This window comes from Babylonia areolata, chromosome 23 (genome assembly GCF_041734735.1).
Source record: "Babylonia areolata isolate BAREFJ2019XMU chromosome 23, ASM4173473v1, whole genome shotgun sequence".
NCBI lineage: Eukaryota > Metazoa > Mollusca > Gastropoda > Neogastropoda > Buccinidae > Babylonia > Babylonia areolata.
The window spans coordinates 31,826,414-31,848,935 of record NC_134898.1 but is presented as its reverse complement, the minus strand read 5'-3'; the positions used below and the strand labels follow the sequence as shown (position 1 = coordinate 31,848,935).

The 22,522-nt window shown below is 42.3% G+C and overlaps 1 protein-coding gene across 1 annotated transcript; it reads left to right on the top strand.

Annotated features, from left to right (window-relative positions):
• The first annotated feature begins 1,741 nt into the window (after positions 1 to 1,741).
• LOC143298011 (uncharacterized) lies at positions 1,742 to 21,042 on the top strand. The gene is made up of 5 exons (XM_076610660.1): positions 1,742 to 1,816; positions 2,520 to 3,124; positions 6,603 to 6,821; positions 7,645 to 7,970; positions 10,955 to 21,042. The coding sequence occupies exons 2-5, from the start codon at positions 2,828 to 2,830 to the stop codon at positions 19,392 to 19,394; spliced, it is 9,282 nt and encodes a 3,093-aa protein (XP_076466775.1). The 5' UTR covers positions 1,742 to 1,816; positions 2,520 to 2,827; the 3' UTR covers positions 19,395 to 21,042.
• The last annotated feature ends 1,480 nt before the right edge of the window (positions 21,043 to 22,522 follow it).

The following is a 22,522-nucleotide window of genomic DNA, read 5'->3' as shown; positions in this document are numbered from 1 at the left end:
GTGTTGACATTTTGTCTGTTTCACTCTCTTGAGGACAATATTGACATTCTATTTCACTCTATTGAGGTTAGTGTTGACATTCAGTCTGTTTCACTCTGCTAAGGTCAGCCTGGTGTTGACATTGTGTCAGTTTAATTCTGCCAAGTTAATGTTAATATTCTGTTTGTTTCACTCTCTTTAGGACAATGTTGACATTCTATTTCAATCTATTCAGGTTAGTGTTGACATTCAGTCTGTTTCACTCTACTTTGGTCAGTGTTGATATTCAATCTGTTTAACTCTGTTCAGGTCAGTGTTGACATTTGGTCTGTTTCACTCTGTTGAGGTCAGTGTTGACATTTGGTCTGTTTCACTCTGTTGGGGTCAGTGTTGATACTTGGTCTGTTTCACATACTGTTCAGGTCAGTGTTGACATTTAGTCTGTTTCACTCTGTTGAGGTCAGTGTTGACATTTGGTCTGTTTCACTCTGTTGAGGTCAGTGTTGACATTTGGTCTGTTTCACATACTGTTCAGGTCAGTGTTGACATTTGGTCTGTTTCACTCTGTTGAGGTCAGTGTTGACATTTGGTCTGTTTCACTCTGTTCAGGTCAGCGCTGACATTCTGTTTCACACATGTTGGGGTAAGTGTTTATATTCTGTCTGTTTAACTCTGTTGAGGTCAGTGTTGATATTCGCTCTCTTTCAGTCTGTTGAGGTCAGTGTTGACATTCAGTCTGTTTCACTCTGTTCAGGTCAGTGTTAAAATTCAGTCTGTATCATGTACTTGATCTGTTCAGGTCAGTGGTGACATTCAGTCAATTTAACTCTGTTCAGATCAATGTTGACACTCTCAGGCTGTTTCGCTTGATCTGTTCAGGTCAGTGGTGACATTTTATTCTGTTTCATTCTGTTGAGGTCAGTGGTGACATTTTTATTCTGTCTATATCATTCAGTTCAGGTTACTTCATGATGACATTCAGTTTGTTTCACTCTGCTCAGGTCAGCGTTTACCTTCAGTTTGTTTCATTCTGTTCAGGCAAATGCTGATCAATATTTGGTCTGCTTCACTGTTCAGGTCAATGTTGACATTATATGTCTGTTTCACTCTGTTGAGGTACATATTAACATTCAGTCTGTTAATTTAGTTCACTTTGTTCAGGTAATTGGCATTCTGTCTGTTTCATTCTTTTCGGGTCAGTGCTTTATGACGTTCAGACTGTTTCACACTATTCTGGTCAGTGTTGCGGTCTGTTCAGGTCACTGTCTGTCTGATTATGTTACAGTCGAGATCGATCAGTATTAACATTCTGACAACGTGAACTCAGAATAGGATTATGGATTTTTATTTATCGATTTGTCCGAGTGTAGTGACGCTTTGTTGAGCAACTGAACTTAACTGAACAGGGCAAACTCTATAATTTTAATATTTGCGGATATACAAATGATGTCGGTGGGGTCAGCACACGCCCTTGCGGACTTGGCCTCTGTGGCGTCCGGAAACTGAACTGACTTCTTTCGGGGTTCTACTTTCATTTTTAGTTCTGTACATTTGATGTACGTTTCATTAATATGGAGAAACCGATCTTTCGAAACTTACATACATGTACTTGTATCAGCTCGTGCACATACAGAAAACTGTGTGAACTTGTATGATCATACCTTTTTGATAGCAAATAGAAGCGACAGCAAATATGTCGATTTATGTCACTTGGCCAGCAACGAGGACGGATGTTGTGGGTTATCGCTATCACTGCGCATGCGCTTCAATGAAACGTGAAGCGAAAACCGCGCGTCAACAGTGGGCCGTGGATTAGAAGAAAATTCGAGTTGTGAAAGTAAGTCAAAACTACCTGTTATTTATATTTTGGGGTCAAACTCTGAGTTTATATCCAAGAAAGCATGACGATTTTCTTTTACCTTGCACCACTCTGATAACATTAATGTTGAATATGAATGGATCTTTGATAATGTTTTTTTCCTAATTCAGTCAGTTGCATGGATAACGTTACCAACCCAACTTCCTTTCCTAGATCGAGACAATTAAAAACTAGAATCAAAAGTGGGAGTGAAGTGTAAATGTAGTCCAAATGTCTAACTTTCGAACGTTTTCGAACAGATTCAGTCCTTGTGTGATGAATGATGAACGATGATTTGATGATTCCCTGCCAGCCAAAAATTCACACATGAGAGAAGAATTGCGAATAGACTCAAACTAAAGCATTTAAGTTCATTGTTTTCAGTTGCAAATTAGAAATCAAAGAAGGAATTTAGTTATTTACTTTATGAAAAAAGCTGAGTCAGCGTGTACATATCAATAGTGTGTACAATGTACTCACTGCGTGTGCATGTCATTGTGTGTATCATTATGATTTGTTTTTTTCATCGCACAGCCAGCATCAGTTTACTAATTCATTCCTGTCAGGTGGTGTAAGTTTGGTGTATGTTGTGTTTGCTGTCTTTGGCTGGATAATCAAGTTTGATTGATTTTTTTTTGTTTTGTTTATTGTTTATACTTATATTGTTTGTTTCTTTATTCAGCACACCACTAACCAACTGGCAGTCCTGGATATAAAATGCAGCAGATGGCAAAAGAAGGAAAGAGTGAGAGTGGCAGATGACATAAAGAGGAAAACAACAATGACAGACAACATAAGAAGGAAAGAGTGACAGTGGCAAATGTCACAAAAAGGAAAAAGCAACAGTGGCAGATGACACAAGGTGGAGGGAGTGACAGTGGTGAACAGCACAAAGAGGAAAGAGTGACAGTGGCAGACAACACAAGGACAAGGAGGAAAGAGTGAGTGCAGTGGACAAGGCAAAGAATAAGTTTGTGTCTACATCTTCCCATGGCTTCAAAGAAAGATGATAAACCCAAGCCCACAGTGTGGGATGAGCCACTTATTGCTGCTGCTGGGCATGATCCACAGGAGGCGTGTGAACAAGCAGGGCTTGTTCCTAAAAGAGGCCCTATGCTGCCTCTGGAGCCTGCACACCCTGGCCCTTCAGTCACTGGCCTGTCTGGATTTAATGGTTCTGTAGATGCCATTGGTGCAAGCTTGAATCCTGATGAAAGAATGCTACAAGTGCCGAAAGATGAGGATACAATGGTTTCATTGGATCTCTATATGGAGACTCTAGAGTCTGTAAGTACAGTTTCACCCTTGAATGGAGTGTGTTTAATTATGTGTTTAAATTAATCTGGTTTGTGCATTATTGTGTTTGTGTGTGCTTGTGTGCTCTTGGTAAACTTTTGCATTGGTTAGTTTGGTGTTTCTTTGGCAACTACATCAGTGCACATGTGTATTACTATTACTTGTAAAGTTCTAAACAAACTTTAGTGTAAATTATAGGGAGTGAGTAGATTGTTCCAGCCATCTCCTTTCCTTTAAATAGTATGAAGATATGGGCAACTGATCAAGAATGAAGGCAATACTGAATATCAGTCTGGCAACTCATAGTACCTGCTTCACAGTTTTTTTCAAGTGCAGAACAATAATGAAAGTGCAAAGCTGATTCTGAAACTGCCCAAATGTGAACATGTATACTACACATCATCTGAAATTCTTGCATTGGCTCCTTACAAGTCACAACAATACTAGTAACAGTTGCAGATTTCATTCCAAATATCCATCCATCCCTCTCCCCCCGCCACCCTCTCTTTCCCCCCTTCTCTAACCCCCCCGAGCCCTCCCACACACACACCCCTCTCTCCTCCCCTCACCCCCTCTCTCTGATCTCTCTCTCAGTACCAGTGTATGCTTGTTTTCGGAACAAATTAACTAATGATGGTGTGTGTGTGTGTGTGCGCACGTGCTGCAATGGGACTAGTCCACTGAATTATATCATATGGACAGGAAGTCTATTTCACTGCTTCAAACTCTGATCGTCATAAACTGACAAGTATTGATTCCTTAGCTTTTAAGATTGCACTTGGGTTACCACGATAGGCTTCAATCGACAAAACATACAAAGAAGCTGGTGTTTTACCATTACCTGAACACAGGAAATTAAGTGCCTGTAACTACATGGTAAGGGCTAGAGCTGTCCCAAATTCCGTTGTCTCTGAACTTGATGAAGAAACATACATCTGTAGAGAAATTCACAACAAAGCTGTATACATGTCCTTGTTCGATTTTACCTCTTGGGCCTCTTGGGCGAAAGAACTGATTAATACACATTTCAAATATTACCTCCGTGTTTTCACAGATGGATCAATCAGCAATTAGTTCAGTAACTCTGAAGTTGGGGCCGCTTTTGTAATCCCCAAGCTCAACATTAAAAAGAGATTCCAATTAACTAAAGGTTGTTTAATCTCTGTGAGTGTGTGTTTGTGTGTGTGTGTGTGTGTGTGCCGTGGAAGCTGCGATACTTAGACTAGAAATGAGTGTGTGGAGGAGGGGGGTAGAGGAGGTGCACGGTAATGCGTGTGTGTGTGTGTGTGTTGGAGCTCATGTACGATTATATATATGTGTTTGACTGTGCTTTCATATATGTGAAACTGCATGTCTGGTGCATTTCTGTTATGCATGTGTGGGTGTATGTGTGAATGTGTGTCTTCATATTTTACATTTATTTGCTTATTTATCACCATTGTTGTCTTATTTATTTATTTATTTATGTTTTATTATTATCATTTTATTAGTATTAGACTATTACTAATATTATTACTACTACCTTTTTCTATATTATAATTATTATTTATTTATTTATTTATTTATGCAAGCTTATCTATTATTTATTCCCCCGTGTTTTTTTGTGTTTTTGTGTGTGTGTGTGTGTGTGTGTGTTCTCAAGGCCTGACTAAGCGCGTTGGGTTACGCTGCTGGTCAGGCATCTGCTTGGCAGATGTGGTGTAGCGTATATGGTTTTGTCCGAACGCAGTGACGCCTCCTTGAGCTACTGAAACTGAAACTGTTTAATTTTTACTGCTGAATTGTTTGCAATTCTGATGGCTTTCACCTTTTTTTTTTTTTTTTTTTAGTGATATGCCTCTTGTGCCTCCAAAAATTCTTATACTATCTGATTCAAAATCAGCATTGATGGCTTTAAATAATCAATCTTCATCTGAATGAGCAGATGTTATGTACGAAATTTTATATTTAATCCACCAGTTAATTATGCGAGGTTCCGACATTTCACTCTTGTGGGTTCCTGGACATTCTAATCTTCGTGGCTACGAAATGGCCGATTTTTGTGCCAAGGAAGCGGCATCGAACAATTCATTTTCAATCACTTACAATATTCCTATTTCTGTTTCTGAAGCCTGTACTGTTCTTTCAACATATATCTGGAGTTTCAGACAGAAACAGTTCTTGGAAAACTCGAATAAGAAGCTCTGGTGGGATCTCTCTCTTCCAGTAAGGAAAGGCACTACACCCCCCCCCCTTCCCCGGATCAATTTCCACAAGAAACTTGACACACAGGCTAAGAACTAATGCATAGTTATGCAGAAGTCAAGAATGGCAAGTGGAGGAGTGATGTCATGCCACAAGATAGCAGAGTCAACAGCAACAGTGAATTACTGAATATATCGCAAATGAGAGACAAAGGCTGATTTGTGTTTCAACAAAAAAAAACCCATTACCATAATGCTGACAAATTTTTTAACTTCGGCTTTACATCCCAGATCAAAATAACATTTACTAACTGCAGTCGTTAAGTCATAGTAAGTGTATTGCTACATAATCAGCTGAGGTAATTTCAGAAATGCCTTGAGTCATATGCACTGAACATTGCAACTTACCAAGTTATCTGACAAATGTGTGTAGCAGTACCAACTGGCAACAGCGTAAACACCTGAAAACATCAAAAATTCTAAGTGTCACTGTCAGGCAGTTTTATGCTGAAATAATTATTGACAGCAAAGATAAGACTTCAATGAAAGATGCAGAATGTGTAAAAATCTTGATTTTCATTATTTTGAATTTGACCCAAATGATTTGTTTTTATGCATAGCTAAGAATAGCTGGCTATGACTTTAGCCAGGTTTTTGCATGCTGCATCACATACTTTCTTTCTCTCTCACTCCTTTGAGTTCTTGATCTCCATGTGTATACTGCTGAGTTAGTGAGCAGTTTGCTTTGAACATCCAGGACTTTGCTAATTTCAACAAAGGAAAAACTACTCTCATACTATTTATTATAATCTGGTTATCATTTTCTCTGGAAATTTCCACATAATCTCTCTGACATAGTTTCAGGAAATAGATCAAAATCTGACATTTTCATTTTGATTATATATTAATTTCATGTATTTACTCAGTAACTTCTAATAAGATTAAGAATGTATTGTAATGTTTGTTTTTTTGGTATATTAATATTGTAACAGTAATATAGTGATGATTGCTTATTGATTATTTATTGATTTCACACACACAAACACACAGTCACACACACACACACACACACACACACACACACACACACACACACAGTGTTTGTTGGACTTTCTATTAGATTCACAAATGGTCTCAGTCTAATATCATCATCTTAGATGAACAGACTATAAATAAATAAACGAACGATCACAAATGGTAGTAAATAAGTAATACAAGATTACTACTACTGTACTAGTAATATTAGTAGTAATACTAACAGTAATAGTACATCATGTATTTCACAGGATGCCAGGGAAGGAGGAGTGTGTGTGCCCCCATCCCCATGGCACACGGCTTCTGAGTGCAGTGTCGACATCATGTACACTGGGCTAGGGGAGACAGAGACACCATTCCAAGGACAGTCCCCTAGACTGTCCCCTAGACAGTCCCCAAGGCGTCCTGCTTTTGTGTCACCTTCCAACTCTGCCATGGTACCCAGTCAGCCCCCTGCCATCTGTAGCAAGGTACAAAGTTTGTGTTGGTTGTCTGTGAATGTTTGTACATGTACTGACTGAATGTGTGGTCATGCAGGTTTTGATGTTAGCATAAACTTTGTAATTTTTTTCATCTTTCTTCCACAAGTGGCACAGGACCAGACTCAGTAGGTTAGCCATGCAGACTTGCTGTGCTCTGCTATACATGTATGTGATGTCATTGTAAAGCTCTATGTGAGGATGTGTGTGTGTCACTGTGTCCATGTGTGTTGCTGATGATAACAATGTTGCTATGGAACCTGTCGGTGTCCATTTATGTTTGGGACTACATGACAAGGCTGTGCTCTATTTTGTTGGTTGTTCTTGGGAGTGCAATTATTTTGGCTCACAACATGGGAGTGGTCCATCAGATGGAGAAAGTGCTGTAGTCAAGCACCGTGCTAGCAATGCTGGGAAAGCTAGCACTGCCAGTGCCACGATATCAACTGGCAGGGAGCTGTTCGACTACTGCCAGGGAAACAAGCTCAACAGTTTTTTACTTTGTGGAGTAGAATATTGGAAGTTGTATAGAAGTTCACAAGACTAGTTCATACACTGTGTGTCTGATTTTAAAGTGGTATTCAACAAAGTAAAATAATCAAAAAGCATGAAAAGGTGAAGGAAACATAAGTTTTTTGGGTGTTTTTTTTTATCAGAAACATTAATTCTTTTTTTTTTTTCTTTTTTCAGAGGTTCACATTATTATGGGAATTTTCATCATCATTATCATCATCATCACACACACACAAACACACACACACACACACACACACACACACACACACACACTGAACACGAAAGGTGTCTGTTCCAGGTTGCAAGCTGGGATGCACAGCCAAGGGAAAAAACCCAGACACCATCTGTCTCTGCGGCAACACACACGCGCTCTGTGTCCCAGTCAGCTGCTGTGACCCAGTCGGTCAGCAAGTCCCAGTGTGCAGAAGGACAGGGCCGCACTGAGGTGTCATTCCAGGGAACAGGTTGCCGTTCAGGGGAGGGAAGACAGGAAGCAGGAGGAAAGGGAGAAGATTACCAGAAGCTGCTGGACAAGTACAAGCGGTTGCGGAGCAACATGCTGTCACTGTGCTTCACCGCCCAGAGGGAGATGCAGCGCAAGCAGCACACCATCACTCAGCTCAGGTATTACTGGCCTCCTGCGCACTTGAATCTTTAGACCAGCCCCTCATGTCTCGAATTCAGATATGTGTGTGTGTGTGCATTTGTGTATGAGAGAGACTGAGAGAGAAAGAGAACATTTAGAGATCTCTCCCTCTTCATTAGGCTGTCTTTCAGAGAATGCTTGATCAATGATGGAATTAAATTAACTCATAATAACAAAACAGTGTTGCTGATGAACTGTGTACTGGTAATTGTTTCTTCCTCCACAGGTGCCACTCCTCTGTATACAGAATCTTGCTTATGTCCATCAGAAAGGAAATGGGATGGTTTTCAGTATGAATATGTTCTCCCTCAGAGGTTTAGATGTGCTATCTTCTGTCTTCTGTAATGGCTCTCCACTTCAATTTCTGACAAATTTTCATTGATGTTTTTCAGTTTAAGCACACACCAAGTTACGTGAGATGAATACTGTATTGTGCTTGAAGCTCAGTCACAGAGTAAACTTTAGTAGAAGGCAGCACCTGCCAGATGACTTAAAAATAAACCCCATGTCAGGTGATTTGTACCAAGATCAGTCATTCAGTAAGAGTGGCATATACTATTGGCCTCATCAGCCTACATCACCTGCCCCACATCTTTACCTCTCTACTTCTACACCTGTGTCTAGTGAGTACCCAAAAGTAGTATTGCTAGTAAGTGGACCTCCCTTTAGCTGTAAGCAGCAATGTTCACGAGTCCCATGGTATACAGGTCACGGTGAAGATGGTTGCTCAATCAGTCAGTGAAGAGCTGTTGAGCTGACTACCTTGTACTGCTGTGAAACATGGACGACGTATCGCCATCACATTCAACAACTTGAGCAGTTTCACCAGAGATGCCTACGAAAGATCCTAGGCAAAAAGTGGCAAGACAGGGTCTCCAACCTCCAGGTCCTAGAGAGGAGCGGCCTGCCCAGCATCGAAAGCCTGCTGATCCAGTGCCAGCTACACTGGACAGGACACGTCCGCATGACAGACAGCAGGATCCCGAAGATGCTGCTGTATAGCCAGCTGAAGGAAAGCCAACGCGAACTTGAAAGACCCTGCAAGCGCTTTAAGGACACCTTGAAGACAAACCTCAAAGCCTGTGACATAGACGTTGCTTCCTGGGAAACTGATGCCCTTGACCACTCTCACTGGAGGATGCTGTGCTCTAGTGGCATAAAAACGTTTGAAAACAAGAGAACGCTAGCCATTAAGGAGAAGCATGAGTGAAGGAAGCAAGGCTCAACTTCTGGAGACGTTTTCCCTTGCAACAAGTGCTACGCATCCAGAATCGGCCTCTTCTCCCATATGAAGACACGCACCGACAAATAAGCCTGCCTGCCTACTCATCCGTCGGTCCGACAGGAGACTCCATCATCATCAAAGGACCTCTCTTTAGCTGTACGCAGCAGTGTTCATAAGTTCCATGGTACGCAGGTCACAGTGAAGACGGTTGCTCAATCAGTCAATGGTTTCTTGTTCAACAGCAGAGGTTGGGAAGGGAATGTTCTGTCTGTACCCCAAGGCCCCATGAAATCAGAGCATGCTGGCCTTCTTCAGTCATACACATAACCCCCAGCAAATTTTTGACTTATTCTTCTGGAAAAATCCCAGGCACATTCAGGTCAAACAAAGACACATCTCTTGTCTAAAAAGTAAGAGAGAATGGCTAGAGAGTAGAGAGGCGTTATATCCGTGGTGGTGGCTCATCACTCCATCTCTGCTTCTCCAGCCTTCTCAAACTGCCAGCACTGAAACGGCGGTGCAATAGGCGAATCGTTAAAGCGTTGGACTTTCAATCTGAGGGTCCTGGGTTCAAATCTTGGTAACGGCACCAGGTGGGTATTGGATAGAGATTTTTCCAATCTCCCAGGTCAACATATGGGCAGACCTGCTAGTGCCTGAACCCCCTTCATGTGTATACGTAAGCATAAGAACAAATACACATATTAAAGATCCTGTAATCCATGTCAGTGTTCGGTGGTTTATGGAAACAAGAACATACCCAGCATGCACACCCCTGAAAACGGAGTATGGCTGCATACATGGTGGGGTAAAAACAGTCATACATATAAAAGTCCACTCGTGTACATACGAGTGAACGTGGGAGTTGCAGCCCATGAATGCAGAAGACAGTGAAAAGTTAACTTTCCTTGTAATGTATTGCTGTTCTGCACTTGTGAGTCATGATATTGTATGCAAAATTAGATTTTGTGTGCCCAAAATCTGTGTTTATTAATGAGCATACATGCCGTGACTCAATACTTGATTCCCTCCCTTCTCGCTTGCCTCCTTCAGGCCAGCTGGCTTGACCATTGGGGTTTCTGTGATAGTTTGCACTTCAGGATCTCAAGTACAGTTGATTTAGGTTTGTAAGAACTTGGGTTGCCTCATCTGAGGAAGTTAATACAGTGTCCTTGAAGGAGATGGGTTTTCACTTTACACTTCTGTGGTTATTTCATCTGGTGCACTGATGCCTTGTGAGGACTGGTGTCATTTTAATGAATATGGAGGTAATTGATGTAAAGGCAGGATAGCTAAGTAGTACTTTTAATAGCTGCTGCATATTGCACACATTTATGAATTCATTAACATGAATTAAAGACAAAAATGTCCTATAAATTCAAAGAACACACAAATTCAGTGGTGATATTTGAATATCTGGATGGGCTACTTTCTTCCCCCCTCTCTCTCTCTCTGGCATTGGTATGACGGTTTGGTGAGCATACTTAGAGTGAACACCAATTAAAAAAAAAAATAAAAAAAAATAAAAAATAATAATAATAATAATAAAAATAAAAAAGATTAAAAAGTTTTCATAAATGGAAACCTAGATCATGAGTTATGTGGCCTTGGCTTGCTCCAGTCTGTCTTTTTTTTTTTCCTGGGGGCAGTAGGGGAAGGGTTTGAGGAGGGGCTTGAGGGGTATGTGCCTCTTTATGACTATGACTGTGTATTTGACAAGGTTCCTGTTGGTTTCAGGGAGGCTCTTGGTCAGAGGGGATCCAAGTGTACATCAGAAGAAGTGGAGTCATTGTCTGATGCAACAGTTGTCGAAACAGTGTCTGACACCTTGTTTCGAGCAGATTATTCATTGTCTGTTCCACCAAGTTCATCAAGAAACCAGAGCACTGGATTTGGTCATCTGCTTCAGTCCCAACATCCTGTGAATAAACAAGTGCAGACAGACTTGCTGAAACGTGTGGATAAACCAGCACAAACAGACTTGTCAACCACCCTTAAAGATAAGCCAGTACAAACAGACTCACTGAGAGTTGTGGATAAACAGTTGCAAACAGATTCATTGTTGGTAGTTGATGATGAATCTTTGCTGACAGACTCACTCAGATGTGTGGCTGTGAGTAAATCAACGTATGCAGACTCCATGATGCAGGTGGAGGAGGCTGAATCATTGTGTGCAAACTCTGTGATGGACAAACCAGTGCCTTCAGAACATGGGATGCATTTGGAAGATGAATTGGTGCTAACAGACTCTGTGGCAGAGGAGTGTGCAGGGAATTCATTGAGGAAGCACAGTGCTACAATCTCTGCCACTGCTCAGCTCCACGCCACAGCTGCTGCAAGGGGAAGCTCTCCTCACAGATCTCCTGTGGAGTCTCATCAGACAGCTGTACCTCCTGTAACAGGAGAGTTGTCGAGTGCAGATGACTCTAGCACACCAGTGACAGGGGAGTATCCAAGAGCAGATTTATCAAGTGCAGATGAACTGAGCCCAACTCTGACTGGAGAAATGTCAAGTAATAGAATGGCAGTGAAAGATAATGACAAAACACTGAGCAGAACAAAAACACGGCTGGGCAGCGCTGACTCCGAGGCAGCTGTCGCTGAACAGGCAAGGCAGTGTGGGAAGCCATTTCTGCCTGCACCTGAAGATCACATGGAGCAAAAGACTGTAGTAGCCAGAGCAGTTAATTTTCATGATCATGCATTGAGAAGCACAGATGAGGAAGACAGCTCCACAGAGACTGGTACAGGCAGTGCATCACTGCAGGATTGTCAGGGGGCCAGATTGACCCACTCCTGCACACAACCATTGCCTGCAAATAGGACGTCGGGGCGTTTCAAAGACGTGGCAGGGGAGGGGTGGAAAAGGAAGCTGCTGCTGTGGCCATGCTATGCACATAGAAGGGTGTCAAGGAGGGAGGGGATAGATGCTGTGTTCTTGGGTCAGGACATCCCTCAATTCTATGACTGGAGCAGCACAAGCCAAGGTGTGAATGATGAAGCAGAGCACCGGTCTCCAGGCCTGGATCAGACAGAAATGTCTGCGCAGACCCAGGGTTCTCCCTGCTTGCAGTCAGAAGACATACATCCAGACAGGGGGACTGCTGTGGAGACACTTTGTGGAAAATCAGTGAGAAAGAAAGTGGATTCACAACAAAAGAGTATTGTTGCCTTTGCTCCTGTAGAAGGAGACCGTGCTTCCCTTGACATTTCCCCAACAAAATATGGAGATGCAGAGATGAAGGTTTCAGACAAACCATCATGTTCAAGTACAGTGCTTAGACGCAAGAAGAAAACGAAGAAGAGCAGGAGACAAAATGTAGAAGAGATGGATAAAAAGAGAGAAAGAAAGAAAAAGAAAGGAGAGAAGAAAAAAGAGTACCCTTTGGTGAAAAATGACCATGAAAGTACAGATGTACTGAAGGACAAAAAGAGTAATCCAAAGCAGTCAGAGAATGGTAATGTGCAGTTTCACGCAAAGGAAGTGATTGAAGCAGCAGTAGAAAAGCATAGCAAAACCTCTGCCAAAATGAGCATGCATTTCTCAGAAGACGCACTTAAGGACAGAAGTGAACTGCAATCTGCGCCTGTATTGGATGCCACAGCAGCAGCCTTGAAGACTGCCCCTTATGCTCAGCCATGCAGAAACCAGGAAGGCGAGGAACATGAAAGCAAAGAAACTATGAATGGAGAAGATAAGGATTTAACTAGCAGCAGTACAACAAATGCAAGCCAGAAAGACAAAGATGTAGTTAGCAACACTGTTGTAAACAGCAGTCAGGATGTCTTTGAGAAAGTCAGTGGGGGTGACAGTGACTTCAGTATTCATACAGATGACTCAGATGCAGAATTGTTAGAGGAGGAGGTGACATCAAAAACTGTTATGCCCCAAAGCGGCCTGCAATCCTCACTGACATCCAAGCACAGCACAAGTGGCAGTGCTTTGTCCTCAGAAAATGAATCAGCCATCAGGAATAATGAAGTAGGTGTCAGTAAGGTTGTGACCACAGGTCATGTGGACTTGACTGCAGACAATAACAAAGACAGTGATGCCAATGTCAGTCTGGGTGTGTCTGCTTATGACTTTGGCGCTCCCTTGGAACTTGATGCTTTGAGCATAACCTCAAGTGAGAATGGAAGTGTAAATGAAGACCAGGAGCAGATTAACAGGAATGGGTGCTCAAAGCAGGAGTCATCCATTTTCTCTGATTTCACTGATGAGCACAAAAAGCAGCAACAGACATTAAAAGTGTCTGTGTCATCTTCTGCAGGAGTTGCTGCCTCAGCAAAGGACAATGTAGCTCAGGACTGGTCTCAAACAATTTCTGCCACACAGCACACCCCACCAGACATTGTGTCAGACATACCTGGAATTCCACAGCGCACATCCAAAGGCATTATTTCAACCATAGCAGGTTACACACAGTCAGATGATTGTGGTGCTGCATGCAGAAAGAACATTTTACCTCCAGACAGAACAGGAGTAGAGTCTGGACCAATACAGGGAGAGGACTCAAGGGAAGGGGATGAAACAGAAAAGGTCCCTGGACTGCCATCCAAGGGCCAGCTCAGCCCAGGCCAGCAGCAGGAAAGATGTGGGCATGCATGTGGGGCAGACCCAGCAGGCAGCCCATGGACAGGGCTCCAGTCTGATCAGATAGGGAATGCTGACGCTTCAGAGAGCAGAGCACTAAAGAAGTCTGCTCCCTTTGGTGGAGAGGCTATCCCATATGCAATGAAAGAGGACAGTCTTCTGACGAGGAAGAATTCATCACCAGAAGAGGGAGATGGCCTAAGTCAGGACTTCTCTGACATACCCACCACTCCAGTCGGCAGTCACCAGTTGCCAGTCACTCCTAAAAAGCATTGGCTCCACAGGACAAAGATGTCAGCAGAAGGAGGAAAGCCCATACCAGCTGGTGGCAGAATAGTTGCAACTAGAGACCTGTCTAATCTCAGTATAATTTGGTCTCCTGAGAAAACCACTTCCAATATCATCACTCTTCGAGAGCCCATGAATCGTGATACATTCTGTGACATGCTGGGTTTGTCCAGCAACAGCAGCACATCACCTGAAGAGAGCACTGTGCAAACAATTTCCAAAGCTGATCCATTGTCTGATGGTGTTGCCACTGGCTCTCAGCAGTCTCATTCTAGGAAACCTCAGTGCACAGACACAGAGAGCCACAACATGACAGTTGACATGGCCTTTGGACCAGGGTTACCATTTTCACGGTATGCTGAGGATAAGCATGTGCCAGTGAAGGCCAGGGCATGTGTGCCAGTATCATCCAATGAGCAGACAGCAGACAAAGACAACATTAGAGGCCCCAGCAGCGGTGAAAGACAGAAGAGTCCAGAGAAAGAGGGAGGCAAAATAGAAAAGGTACAGACACAAGCTGTACAGCCCACTGAGGGTAGTGAAGACAGGTCACCACTGTTTGGTCACCCTCACAGATCTGACAGTGGGCAGCTGTTCAGTGAAAAGACTGAACATGGGTTTGACAGTTCAAAGGAGGAACAGGCTCAGTATCGTTCACAAGAAGATGATATTCATAGTGTTTCTGATTACTGTTCAAAAGGATCTGATCCTGTCCCTGTTGATTCACTATACAGTGCTCAGTGTGTTGCTGATCAACAGGACACAGTACCTGGCAGTGGTGAAATCCCACAAAATACAGACAGTCCACAGACGAGAGGAGTGCACTCTGCAGTCAAAAATGTCAAAGGCACTAATTGCCTGGAAACTTCTGTTTCAGTTTTGGAAACATCCACACTTGAGATCAGTCACCAGGAGGAGGATGAAGTCAGCAGCATGGACACATCCCATCAGACATCTTCACACACTGTCCCATATAATCTGACAGGGAATTCTGCATCAGTGGTTTTGACTGTAAGAGAGGAGAGCTTGGAGGAAGGAGAGATCCTGTCAGATGAGGAATCGTCAACAAGAAACAAGGAGAGCCCTTTAGGTGAAGCTCTCATCACTAGCACTCAGTCAGGCTGTAGCTTTGCTGATGATGCCAGCTTCAGAGACAAAGAAAAATTGACAAAAAAGAGAGAAAGATCACCTGACAAGTCACAGTGGAGTACTGCCAGAATCAAAAGACCCAAAACCCAAACAGAGAAAGGCCCTGCTGTTGCAGAAACCCAACCGAGTGATCACAGTAATATGCCAAAATCAGCTGGCGAAAAAAACCAGTCGAGTACAGGACACAGTGATGACAAACAAATGGAGCAGATGGACAAACAGGCTCAGCAACGGAGACAGCAAAACAAAGACAGTGTGGAAAAAGTGCGACGTCTGATTGTGGGAAACAAACACTCAGAGCTTAAAAGCTTTACTATCCCAAAGCTGGATCGCTGTTCCAACAGTGCACAAGAGCAGAAAAGTCACGGTCATGTGTCTGAAAATATGTACTCGTCTTCCACCCATTCTGGACGGACAAAGAGGAGGGCAGACAGATCTCCTGACCCCAGCCATGGCTCCAAGCACAGCAGGAAGGAGGGAGAGACAGATTCCACTCAGCATTGCAGAAACAGCAGTGTGGTAACTGGAAAACGCAGTAGACAGAGCAGAAAGAAGGAAGACCGAGAAACACATAGCACCCATCATTTCAGGCTGACACATACCTCCCATCATTCCCCATATGACACTGTGGGAGACAGAGGAGACACAAATTACAGCAGCGAAAAAGATTGTAGAGGCGCAAGACATGACAAAGGGCGAGGTGACACAGACAACACACACAGTGAAAGGAAGTATGGTATTGACGCAAGATGTGACAAAGTGAACAATGACAGAGACACAAGACTCAACAAAGATAGAGTTGACAGAGACACAAGACACATTGAGGAGATCGATGATAGAGATAAAAGACACAGCAAAAGGAACTGCATTAGAGACACAAGACATGACAAAGAGAACTACGACCAAGACACAAGACACCTGAGAGATGATAGACACACAATATACAACAAAGAGAAAGATGATAGAGGTACAAGACGTAACAAAGAGAGAGATAACAGAGGTACAAGACGTAGATGTAGCAAAGAGAAAGATGACAGAGACACAAAACGTAGCAATGAGAAAGATGACAAAGACACAAGACGTAGCAAAGAGAAAGATGACAAAGACACAAGACGTAGCAAAGAGAAAGATGACAAAGACACAAGACGTAGCAAAGAGAAAGATGATAGAAGTACAAGATGCAGAACAGAGAATGATGACAGACGTTCAAGAAGGAGCAGAGAGAAAGATGACAGAGGTACAAGACGTGGCAACGAGAAAGATGACAGAAGTAGAAGATGCAGCAAAGAGAATGATGACAGAATAAGACGTAGCAAAGACAAAGATGACAGAATTACAAGACATAGCAAAGAGAAAGATGACAGCGACACAAGACGCAGCAAAGAGAAAGATGACAGCGACACAAGACGCAGCAAAGAGAAAGATGACAGCGACACAAGACGCAGCAAAGAGAAAGATGACAGAGACACAAGACGCAGCAAAGAGAAAGATGACAGAGACACAAAACACAGCAAAGAATCACCGACTGTCATCTGTGAAACAGAACTGCCCATTCCATTGAGAGAAGATGCCAGTTCAAAGTCCGGAAAGTCAGCAGACTGTAAAGATGTACTTCATGACTTTGTGGGCTCTTCCCAGACTCCATGTGAAAGCACTTTGGGCAACAGACAGACTTCACATGAAAGCCCTGGGGTTGGCAGACAGCCTGTACATGAAAGCTTGGTAGTTGGCAGGCAGCCACCACATGATAGCTGTGTAGATGACAGAAAGCTGCCTGGAGAAGAGCTGAATCCAATGGAGAAGACAGGGCACTGCCTGAAAATGTGGACTCCACAGAACTCTGAGGACATGAGTGAAAACACTGGGAACATTGCTGACCCTTGTCAGTCTGAAGAAGATGCAGACAGTTATTGCAGTTCTGACAGTGACTCAGGCAGTGAATCTAGCAATTCTTTGACAGATCCAGAAGTGGAGGGAAGCATAAGAACCAGAGGTTTTCTTTATTATCGAGATCCTTTGAAGCCTAGACCAGAACTGGAGATAAGTTTTGAGGAAGAAGAAGATGAAGAAGAGGAAAAACTAACAAACAACGCAGAAAATGAAGAAAGAGGAGAAACTGATGACGAAGAAGACAGCAGCAGTGTAGATGAATCTGAAGAAGATGAGGAGAGTGAAGATGAAGAAGATGATGATGATGATGGAGGACAAAGCAAGCCTGATAATGCAAATTCAGACCAAGATGATGATGCAGGTGACACTGAAGGACGAGGGAATAATGATAGACAGCCTGGTGAGCAGGAGCAGGGCCACAAGGAGGCAGATGGTTTCTCTGGTCAGGACAAGGGCGGTCAGTCAATGGACAACAGCAGCACTTCACAACCCCCGGAGGGGGGATACTCCATGGACCTCTCTACAGGGGACATCATTCATCCTGTGCAAAAGACATGTTCATGTGAACACCTTGGCCATAGCGAACAGCCGCTTGAGAATGCGAGAAGTCCTTGTAAGTGTGGTGAAAGACTGAGTAAAGAGAGGATGGAGAAAGAAAGGTTAGACCAGAGTACTGAAAAACGTGGTCATTTATCAAGTAAAGGTAGCAACGATAAAAGGTCAGATCATCAAGAAGGAAAACCTTGTCCTTGGGAAAAAGTTCAGACAACAGTGGACGCTGTCACTGACATTGATAAATTTTGTACACTTGAATCATTCTACTTTTCAAATGGATGCCTTACAGAGCTAGCTGTTTTAGGAGAAAGTTCTAGGCAGTCTGATGCTGTTGAAAGCCAGGTAGCTCAGCCAAGCACACATGAAATGCTTAATAAAGGCAGTGTAAAACAGTCAGACAGGATCGCTGCTTCAGACTCACATGAAGCTCATGACATCGACTGTTCTAAACATCATTGTAAAAATCAGAACATGGAGGTTGACAAAGAACTCAGTAGCTCTCAGTTGACTGTGAAGTCTGAACATGAAAACAATTCAGACAGCACCAGGGGGTATCGGCCTGACACACCAACATACCTCAGTGTCGGTCAGGAAGTTTTGTCAGAGTGTTTAAGTCTGCATGCAGTGGATGGCGGAGAGAGCTTTCTGCTCAGGGACCTTGGTCTCCATGCAGAGGATGAAGAGAAGGGTGGTGTGGAGCCAGGAGATTCCAAGGGGGTCTGCAAGCAGGAGAGCAGGGTCAGTAAGGAGTGGCAGACACCACATCAACAGACTGAGTGCAGTAGAAAGGAGGGACCCAGTCAGCCTCACAGGTCCAGGTGTGATGGCTCATCCAAACAGAATCAGTGGTCACCAACAAGATCCCAGCATTCACGTGAAAGGAGTGGAACTTCTGACAGCAAACGATGTGACAGTAGTCCACATTGCTTGTCACCTGACAGGAAACCGTGTAGAAATAGTCCACCCTGCTTGTCATCTGGCAGGAAACAATGCTATAAGTATCCACACTGTTTGTCGTCAGACAGGAAAAGACGAGACAGTAGTCCACACAGCGTGTCGTCTGATAGAAAACGACGTATCAGTCCACACTGCTTGTCATCTGACAGGAATCGACATGACAGTAGTCCACACAGTTTGTCATGTGATAGAAAACGGCATAATAGTCCACATGTCTTGTCATCTTACAGGAAACGGCATGTCAGTAGTCCATACTGCTTTTCATCTTACAGGAAACGACATGACAATAGTCCACACTGCTTGTCATCAGACAGGAAACGACATGACAATAGTTGGCATTTCTTGTCATCTGGCAGGAAACGACATGACAATAGTCCGCATGTCTTATCATCTGACTGGAAACAACATGACAGTAGTCCATGTGGCTTGTCATCTGATAGGAAACGATGTGACAGTAGCCTGCATGACTTGTCAGACAGGAAACGACATGACGGTAGTCCACATGGCTTGTCATCTGACAGGAAAAGATATGACAATTGTCCACATGGCTTGTCATTTTACAGGAAACAATATGACAATAGTCCACATGTCTTTTCATCTGACAGGAAACGACATGACAGGGAACAGTACAAAACTAGTTCATGCCAGTTCTCATCTGACAGGAATCATTGCAGCAACAGTGTAAGCCTCTCATCACCCTGTCAGTGCTGTATCAGGTGGAGAAAAGAAGTTGCATGTATGTAAATTTTGATAATTTTATAGTCAGGTCAAACGATTTAGCAAGTTTATCAAGAACCTACTGCAGCCACTGATCAGATGAGGGAGAGCAAAGGTATGTTGCAGCAAAGTTATTCACGACACAGACAGAAGAGTGACATGACAGAAAGAGGCATCATGAAGACAGGATATGTATACCTGGCATCTTAAACCCGCTATGGAGAACACAGAACATAATCAGGGAGAGCCAGGTGACAGGGTTAAGGAAATTGACCACTGTCATCTGGCTGGGGATTAACTCTTCAGTTTAACATAGGGCAGATAGAGGAGGCTTGTGAAATGAGGCATGAAGTTGGTGACGTAGAGGAGGGTCAAAGGTGGCAAAAAGCAGGTGAAGGGAGGTGGGAAGAGAGAAGTATGTGGTGAATTCAGGCAAACCCGTTGGTAGGAGGAGGCATGTGGATTTTTGGAAGAAAGAGAAGGTATGGGAGAGATTCAGACATTAGGAGGAAGAGAGATTAGGCATGTGGTTATTGGAGGCCTGAACCAAGGGAACTGAGGTTTGGGGGGGTGTGATGGAGGGTGGTAGACCCAGTGTGGGGGAAGGGGAGGAATGAGATAGGCGGAGAATATGGCTGTGAAGATGGTTAGCTCCACAGGTTGAAGATGCCATTTTGACAAAATATCAGATCATCACTGTTATGATTTGTATGGTCTGACAGGTTAAGGTGTTTGTTTCAGAGGGATGAATGTGGAGCATCATTTGTGTTCGGGAAGAACCTTTTTATTTTCATCACTGTTATGATTTGTATGGTCTGACAGGTTAAGGTGTTTGTTTCAGAGGGATGAATATGGAGCATCATTTGTGTTCGGGAAGAACCTTTTTTTTTTTTGGTTGTTGTTGAAAATTTATCATGGGGGTGTGTACACTTATTTTTTTTCAAAGACCAGAACTTTTTTTTCATATGTATCATGGGTATGTGGGGCATATTTTTGTTGCTTCTTAGCAGAAAAAAGTATCTGTCTTTCCTCACTCTGACTTCCCTTCTCTCTGTGTGTTTGTCTGTCTGTCTGTCTGTCTGTCTCTCTCTCTCTCTCACTCTGTGTGTGTGTGTGTTCAAAAGAAAATGAAATCCATACAATCACTACTTTTTGTTGTCCTGTTCTGCATGACCAAAGGATAAAACAAATTGAACCCAAGATTGAACTTCAGATTTTATCGACTTGTGGAATTGAAAAAGGAATATGTCTTGACTACTGTAGCTTTATTTATCGACACAGCTTTGAATTTTGAAGTGACTGTGTTGTATATTAGTATATTAGGTAGTAGGATGTATTCATATTTTGTTTACATTAATTTTGTTTAGATTTTTTTTTTTAATTAATGATCTTTACTGGTATTTTAACAACTGCTTGATTTTGTAGCACACCATTCAGATATGGGTAATGGCCTATTCTGTATAAAATTACTCACATTTGCATTCTGTCAGTCAGTCTCAGAATTATCACTGAATCAGATTGCATGGTTTTTGCCTCATGGTGATGTGCAAACAAAGTGATTCGATGCAAACCCCTGTTTCAGTTGTCTGTGCTTTGTTACTTGTGTGTATCTTTAAGTAACACTATCAAATTGATTTTCTCTGGAATTACTTCATCTGTCAACACCAAATTTGGTTCAAAAATGGGGGGGGGGGGGGGGGGGAGAGTTTCTCCCACACATTTTCAACAATTATAAAGACATCCTTTTCCTGTGTAAAAAATAAAATAAAATAAAAGAGAAAAGATAAGAAACTGCCCTTCCAGATAACAAAGAATTGTGATGAAGCATTAAAATAAACATTTTTTACTCATTTGTGTAAACAAAGTGAGTCTGTGTTTTAACCCGTTGTTCGGTTGTCTGTGTGTGTGTGGTAAACTTTAACATTGTCATTTTCTCTGCAAATACTTTGTCAGTTGACTCCAAATTTGGCATGAAAATAGGAACTATTCAGTTCTTTCCAGTCATCTTGTTTAAAACAATATTGCACCTCTGGGATGGGCACAAAATTTTTTAAAAAGAAGCCAAATTATATGCAGACTGAATTTACTGTTATATTTATATTTTTTTTCTATTCTCTAAACTTGGCACTTTGATCTGATATTCTGACACAACATCAAGAGCAGTCATTTTCATCATTTTTTGTTCAAACAGGAATTCTTATGCTAAACGTGGAAGTTATATTTCTGGTGCATGTCTTTGGTGCAGATAGTAAAAAAGGGAAATTAATCTGTAATTAATGTTAGGGGGTTAATTTGCTTTAAACTGATCTTTCTCATCTTAAACATTACATTTGAAATTATATTCAATACATAAAAAGCTTGTGTGTTTTACTCTCAGTGTACAGGACTTTAACTATGTTCATTCGCCCAAGTGGTCTTTTTTAGAAAATACTAAAATCAATACTACAATTAGATTTTATATATAGATCTATTGGCTGAGCCCAGAAGGTCATGGGCAAAAATCCGTTGCGTACACATATTTATACATATTCAAAGCGCGTGCTCATATTCCTCGCGAACGCCAAGGACGCCATTTTGTTTCAAGTTGTTGACCTGCCCGTTCAATCCTATATTCAATCGACAATACACGATAACATGTGATGGAAAGTTGGAGAAAGAGACCGTTAAATTTTTTTTTTTTTTTTTTTGCACAGAACTTAAGCTGTTTTATCTTACATATTGGCACTGATTAATAGCAATGATTTTATCATTTTATGTTCCAGTTAAAATAGTGACTTCTTCTGCAGTGTGGGAAAGTTGATTTGACGCATACATCACAAATTAGCCAGGAGCAGCAATATTGAGTCAGTTCATCTTTTCTCGCAATTATCACTCAGTTTGAATAAATGCTTTGGGAGATTATGTTGTTTTTTGTTGTTGTTTTTTTTAATGGATCTCAATGTCCAAAACATGACGCTGTGTATAGGAAGAGTGTTACGTTTTACACGCAGTATGAAAAGACCATTGCTATTGATTGTAACCTGACTTGTCATATTGTTGATAAAAGCAGCATCTATTAGTCGAATAGCCTTGTTTGCACTTACTTTTTGTCCATGTGGTTCTGCCTTCCCAATAGAATTAATTGTAATGAGAGCATGACAGAACACATAAGTCTA